The sequence below is a fragment of the Zea mays genome, chromosome 1, assembly GCF_902167145.1.
Source record: "Zea mays cultivar B73 chromosome 1, Zm-B73-REFERENCE-NAM-5.0, whole genome shotgun sequence".
Taxonomy (NCBI): Eukaryota; Viridiplantae; Streptophyta; class Magnoliopsida; order Poales; family Poaceae; genus Zea; species Zea mays.
In genome coordinates, this window is record NC_050096.1 from 288,108,226 (window position 1) to 288,114,554 (window position 6,329).

Genomic DNA, 6,329 nt, shown 5'->3' on the forward strand with positions numbered 1-6,329 from the left:
GAGCTCAAAAAATACAGAATATCTTTATAATTATATATATAATTTTAAAACTTGAACATTTATATCATTGTAAAGTGAATTTATTATGTTTAAGATCATAACAAATCAGAATTCACTATCACATGCACACATCACAACCACATCTATATACTACCGGTTGGTCTAAGTCGTGTCTAATCGTGTCGACCACTTAATCGTGATCTGCTCGTGCCAGCAACCCATTGTGCCAGGGTTGGCCCCAAACATGACATTACGCATGTGTCGTGCCGTCACTAACACTATATAAATCGTACCTGTGTCGTGCTGAAGCACTACCATCCTACCGTGCTTTGTGCTGGTCCATTTAGCACGACCCACTTGACTATCTATAGTTCTAGTATATATATACCGTAGTACTTAGTATGTATACGTATATGCTCTTTGTATATATGAGGCGTTCTGCGTGATCCTTTCACCAGCTGGTAGTGCGTGCACGCATGCTCTAATTTACACCCCGGGTTAGCATAATATAATGGCGACACTATGTTTGATCGCCTGTTTGCATGTTCTCTTTTATGGAAAAAACTGGTCTCGAGAAAGTTGTTGCCACCGCTGACCAATGGACAAAAGTTTGGATGGCAGAGAAAAACATGATCTTAGACCATCTCCAACTATTCCCTCCACAATTGTCCTCCTATGTATGTAATTTCTGTTATATTTTACTACACCATCTTAAAAGATACTTCCCTCTACATTCAGGACGTCTCTAATCATTCACTCTAACCAACTCTCCTATATATTATAATTCAGTTATTTAACGATTTTTTGTCGGTTTTTAAAGTTTTAAAAATCATAGACTATTCATACTGTCATAATACATATTGTTTTCAGGTTACAATAATTAAAAGAGGTCAATATCATAATAAAATAGACTAATTAAAGTATGGAAAGTATTGGAACTCACCCCATACGGATCGGACGAGCTGTTGGAGCCGTTTTTCCCCCAAAGTACACTGAAGGTGGAGGTGGACGAGCTATACGGTTCAACGTTGGAGGTGGTCTTACCGTTCCTTTTAGCTTGAGTTGCATTAGAACCTAATAAACAAGGTACATGATGCCACACCCCCCCCCCCCCCCCCCCCCCAAAAAAAACTACAGTACTAGATTAATAAAGACACAACACCTATATTTCTTTGAACTAGAAGCTTCCCTGGAAACTCGTATGTGTGAGAGTGGGAGAGAGAAATTCTAAAGGCGGGTAAAAATCATGAACCTCGACTGGAAATTGGTTACATGTCTACCCTGGTTCCTATAACACGAGCCTTATTGCATGTGTGAACGCGATGAGGATAAAAAGATCGATCAAAGGCGAAGGCTGGTTTGCACGCTGTATCTTTAATAAAGCAACTCCGCCGTGTGCATATATATATATATACGTCTGCTATAGATGCATCCATAATATGGTACGTAGACAGCTCAAATTTTTGCGGTTCGCATAATATACCCCACCATCAGCAGACGTATATATGCAAAACCTTTCGTTGCAGCCAGGTTAAAAAAAACTGACAATACCTTTCGTTGCAGCGAGGCATGACGAAGCGTGTCGGAAAAAAAAGATAAGACTAGGCCTGTTTTGGTCTGCTTCTCTAAATTTTACGGTTGGTTTTAGAGCTAAAGTTTAAATAAATGAACTAATAAGTTACATGCCTGCACAACAAAGGTTCAAATTACACTCCTACGTACCTTGTTTCTTGGGTGGATCGGAGTCGTTCATCATGTATGCCCTGGTCATCATGCCGCAGTGTCAAGTATGTCTCGCTGCAATGATAAATATATCTTATAATAGTGATAGTTACTAGATCCCGCATCGTTAAGTACGATGTAGTTGATAAATGGTGTAATTGTCTATACTTTATAATTTCATATAGGTATGTTGGCACGTTCTGGTGTGGCTACAAGGACAGTGGCATGCACCACATGGTGGTTTTGGGTACACCTGTTACCCTCTGTTATGGCTACAAAGCCTACAATGTGCTTCCTTGACCGCAACATCACCCATCTCCTTTAAATGCAACGAGCAGAAGCATTCTCTAGCTAGAGGTTGATGCAACCTCTCCCCTCCCTTCCACTATAAAAGGGAGGGATCGTGCAACATTTTAGGGGTCTAATTCTAATCTAGAACTATAGGACTTTTGGAAGGATTCTAGAGCTTAGACTCCATTAGGTAATTCACTCTTGGCGAGTACAAGGATGGATTAGGACCATTAGGATAGAACTCTCACCATAACCACGAGGTGAGGGGGGCTAGAGGGACTTGATGCTCACTGGTGTTGAGCTTGTAACCTTTTGTCACCCTTTGTCACCCTTGTGTTCATCATTCATGAGTAGCAAGAGGACATCGTGTATCACATACTTTGTAGCCTACACCTCTCTAATTGTCCATGTGCTGGCTCTCACTCGTGCCTAGGTTCAACACGACACTGACCTATGTCGTGCACCCTTCTAACTCTCTCTTTCTAGTACACTTTGTAACCTAGTGTCGATATGCAATGATATTTGGCGCGCCAAGTTGGAACCAATGCATTTTCTTTTTCTTTCCTTTTGTTTTGCTGTGCAACATGACTATAGCAATGCCAACAAATTTGACGGGTGAATGTATGAAGAGAGAAGTCTCGGCGGAAAGCATAATCTTTAAACACGGATGTTGAGATCAAAGATAGACTAAGCAATAAAGTATCACTTATTTTACCTTGTGCTTCTACTCATATTAAGCAAATTCACTATTTTCATATCATTCCTTCCATGCTCAAGGGCTATTGGGCATTCTCCTAACAGTATAAGGGTATTTAATTCAATGGTAGAAGTATCATGGATTAAGACTAAAAAGAATACCATTCATACCAAACTATCCTGGATATGGTGGATTGGCTAAAGAGACGAAAGTTACCAGAGAATAGGTCGCAATCAATTCCAATCCCTCGTCCTGAGAATAGTGAAAAAAATAATAATTACTGAACGGATCCTATCATCCAAAAATTCTACTCCCTCCATTTTTATCAAGTTTGACCGGTTCATCGTATTCAATTTTTTTTTGCAGAAAATGAGCCATACTTAAAGTGTATTATATGTTTTACGATATGACAATAAAAATTAATAACAAATATGAAATTTTTAATAAGACGAGTTGGTGAAACTTAGGATAAAAAAGTTAAACTAATTGTAAATTGAAACGAAAGGAGTATAAGATATAAAGCCTGCCAACTGTAATTCCTACCAAATATTTATATAGTACTGTCGTCCGTTAGTGTAAAGTTGAACTGCGCCACGTCAGATAGATAAAAACGAAGGTAGTGGTATATTTCCCGGTCCGCGGTCTCCGCATTGTCAACTCTCGGCATGTACGGCCAGCTAGGAGCAGTCTCTTGGCACGCAACGCATGCGGGTCGCAGCACGTGTTGAAGATGATCGCTGTCATTATTGTTAATGGACGTACGTACGCATGGATGGCCAGTCACCCCACACACGCGGTCGCACGTAACAGGCAAGTGTGAGCAGTCCCCGTCAACTTGGAACAAAAGGGAGTGTCCAGCTTTAAGATACGTGTGCGGACTGCTTCGATCAGCTTACGTACGTAGGTGTGCAGTGTAACGCGACGTTGTTGCTCGATGCTTTTGAACCTGCGTTGCCTAGCCGCCCGGATGCAATGGACGAAGCTGCAGCCCGCATGAAAAAAATTTGTCACGTTCGTGACTTGTGCCCCGCCGCAGCCTCGCAATTGATTCGCATGCAGCTAGCAGCGCATCAGCAGGTGCAGGTGCAGGTCGAGCCAAGCACCGTACATGGATCGCACACGTGTACACGCAAGCACGCGGCCTGCGATCCGCCACAGCATCCCCAGTCCCCACTGCGCCGCGCGCTCCGAGGTGGCGCGCCCGGGCGCCGCGAGGTTCCGGCGAGCCGCCACGCGGGCGACCTCGCGGCCCCAGTCGACAGCCTACTCTGCTAGCTCCCGGATCGAGATGGTGCCCGCGCCGCGGCGCCGGACGGGAGATCCCGGCAGCCCGGCACGTGTGCACGCGCCGCGGCGGAGCATTCCTTCGTGGCTAAGCTACAGCGCGCGCCCGGTCGGCCGCGGACCCGCGCGGGGCGTTCGTCGTATCGTGGGGTCCTCCTCACGTCGCACCACCCAGCCAGCCTTAGCGGGCACCGGGCAGGGACACGAGAAAAGCGCGGCGCGCCCGACCATACCGTGGTGTTCCTCGATGACCGCCATATCGTCCATCCGTCGTCGGTTAGTGATGCCCGAACCATCCTCTGCCGTCGGATCGGACGGAGTGCGGGCGGGCGTACCCGTACCTGCTGTAAGCGGGGTGGATAAGCAGACGCGAATATACTAGCGGCCGGGCGGCTGAATCTTTGGTTGCCACGAGTAAAAGCGGGCCTGTGGAAAAAGATGGGCTATCAGCCCACCCGGGAAGGAAGACACCCCACGTAACGGTGGGGGCCACCTCAGCGACGTGGGGGCCGACCACGCCAGGCTCGGGGGTCTCTGTTTCCCCCCTCTATAAATACCGGGCGTTTCCTCATCGTCCCTCCCTTTTCCCCGATTCTCTACTCGCCTCACCTAGTTTTCTGGAATTGCGGGTACGTCTTGCTCTCGTAGAGTCGTAGATCGTAGTGCAACCGTGGGGGAGAAGGAGAAGGAGATGCTGTCTGTGCAGGAAGCACTTGACCTTGCGTCGTCCAGCTGCGGCACGATGGACATTACCACGTGCGGGTTCACACCGTGGGGGCCCGAGTCGTGCCCTAGCCTGGAGCAGGTGATGGCGTCGAGGCCGGCCGCGTCGTCCACGGCGGCGCTGGCCGAGGCCGAGGCCGAGGCGGCGAGGGACGCGGACCCGGAGGACGAGGAGCGGCTCCGGCGTCAGCGCCGCAAGGTGTCGAACCGGCTCTCGGCGCAGCGGTCGCGCGCGCGGAAGCAGCAGCGGCTGGAGGAGCTCCGCGAGGCGGCGGCGCGGCTCCGCGCCGAGAAGCAGCAGCTGGAGGCCCGGCTGCAGGCCCTGGCGCGGCACGACCTCGCCGTGCGCTGCCAGAACGCGCGGCTCGGCGCCGAGGCCTCCGCGCTCGCGCGCCGCTTCCGCGAGGCGCGCAGGCTCCTCGCGCTGCGCCGCCTCGCGTTCGCCGCCCTGCAGCCGCGGCCCGGCGTCGCTCCCGCGCCCGCGCCGCCGGCGCCCCTGCTGGGACTGGCCTCGCTCATGACGTAGGTGGCTTGGGGGGGACGTGCTGCCCTGCCCGATGGAACGAACTCATGTCACAGGGTGAAGTTTTTGGCACGGACGGACGCGGGCCGCATGCTATGGTGAACTGGAACATGGGGGCACACTGAGGCTAGTAAGGTGCATGCTATGCTGGTATCTGCCGCTAGCACTACACCACTACTACTACTGCCTGAGGGGAGGGTCCCGGTTGGCGTGTAAATTGCATAATCAAGTGCTACATGTAGCTCGATGTGAATTAAAGTGAAGAAAAAAAACATATATTTATCTAGTGCTCAGATCTGGCGCGACGGAAAGTGTCTCCGGCCGGTGATTCTCGCCGTAACTGACATCACAACGGTGTCTGCCGTATTTCTCTTTTCTTATATCTCGAGGAATCGCTCTCGGACTACAGGATCGAGAGCCATGCAGATGCAGTGCGTTGCGGGCGCCGTCTGCACTGCACATGCATAGCATCGTGTCGTGTAGTTGTTGTGTGGTGTGCGTGTGAAGTGGACAGGCGGAAAGCTGGCCCCTTGCCGTCTTTTTGAGAGCCAGGGAACGTGAGCCACATACAACGATTCGACTGGGACGAGGGCCCCGTGCCGATCCGATTCTTGGGATCCACGAGGAACACCGATATGGATCACGTCCTCGCCCATGGACTCCAGCATGTCGTCCGATCCCATTCGCACCTGCCGGGCATCGCGACTCGGTCACGGAGCCTAAACTTTTTTTAGGCTTGGTTTGAGTACTCTAGGAATGAGACGGATTAAAGTGGATTGAGATGTATTAGGGGAGTTTTTGATCTATTAGGGATTTAAACACTCTTCAATCCCTCCAAATCACTTCAATCCAAGAGTACCCAAACTAGGTCTTAGGAGAGACTAAATTAAACTGGTACATTATATGAGAGTTTCCTACTATACTGTTTACTTTATAAATTTTAGCCAGAATTTTAGTGAGTCTTCATGAACTCGGAAACGATAGGGAGGTTAGAGCCCCACCGTCAGCTCTGTCTCTACCAACCATAGTGTGAGCACCACGTGATAGCCGGAAGAAGATGTTTGTCGAACAGGCTACAGGAGCAAGCGA

The 6,329-nt window shown here is 49.4% G+C and overlaps 1 protein-coding gene across 1 annotated transcript; it reads left to right on the top strand.

Moving 5' to 3' along the window:
* Nucleotides 1–1,145: 1,145 nt before the first annotated feature.
* Nucleotides 1,146–5,516, top strand: LOC103644073 (uncharacterized). Its single transcript, XM_008667266.3, has one exon. The coding sequence runs from the start codon at nucleotides 4,686–4,688 to the stop codon at nucleotides 5,241–5,243; it is 558 nt and encodes a 185-aa protein (XP_008665488.1). The 5' UTR covers nucleotides 1,146–4,685; the 3' UTR covers nucleotides 5,244–5,516.
* The last annotated feature ends 813 nt before the right edge of the window (nucleotides 5,517–6,329 follow it).

Coding starts and splice junctions, on each gene's coding strand:
- LOC103644073 (XM_008667266.3), top strand. CDS start 4,686: ATGCTGTCTGTGCAGGAAGCACTTGACCTTGCGTCGTCCAGCTGCGGC.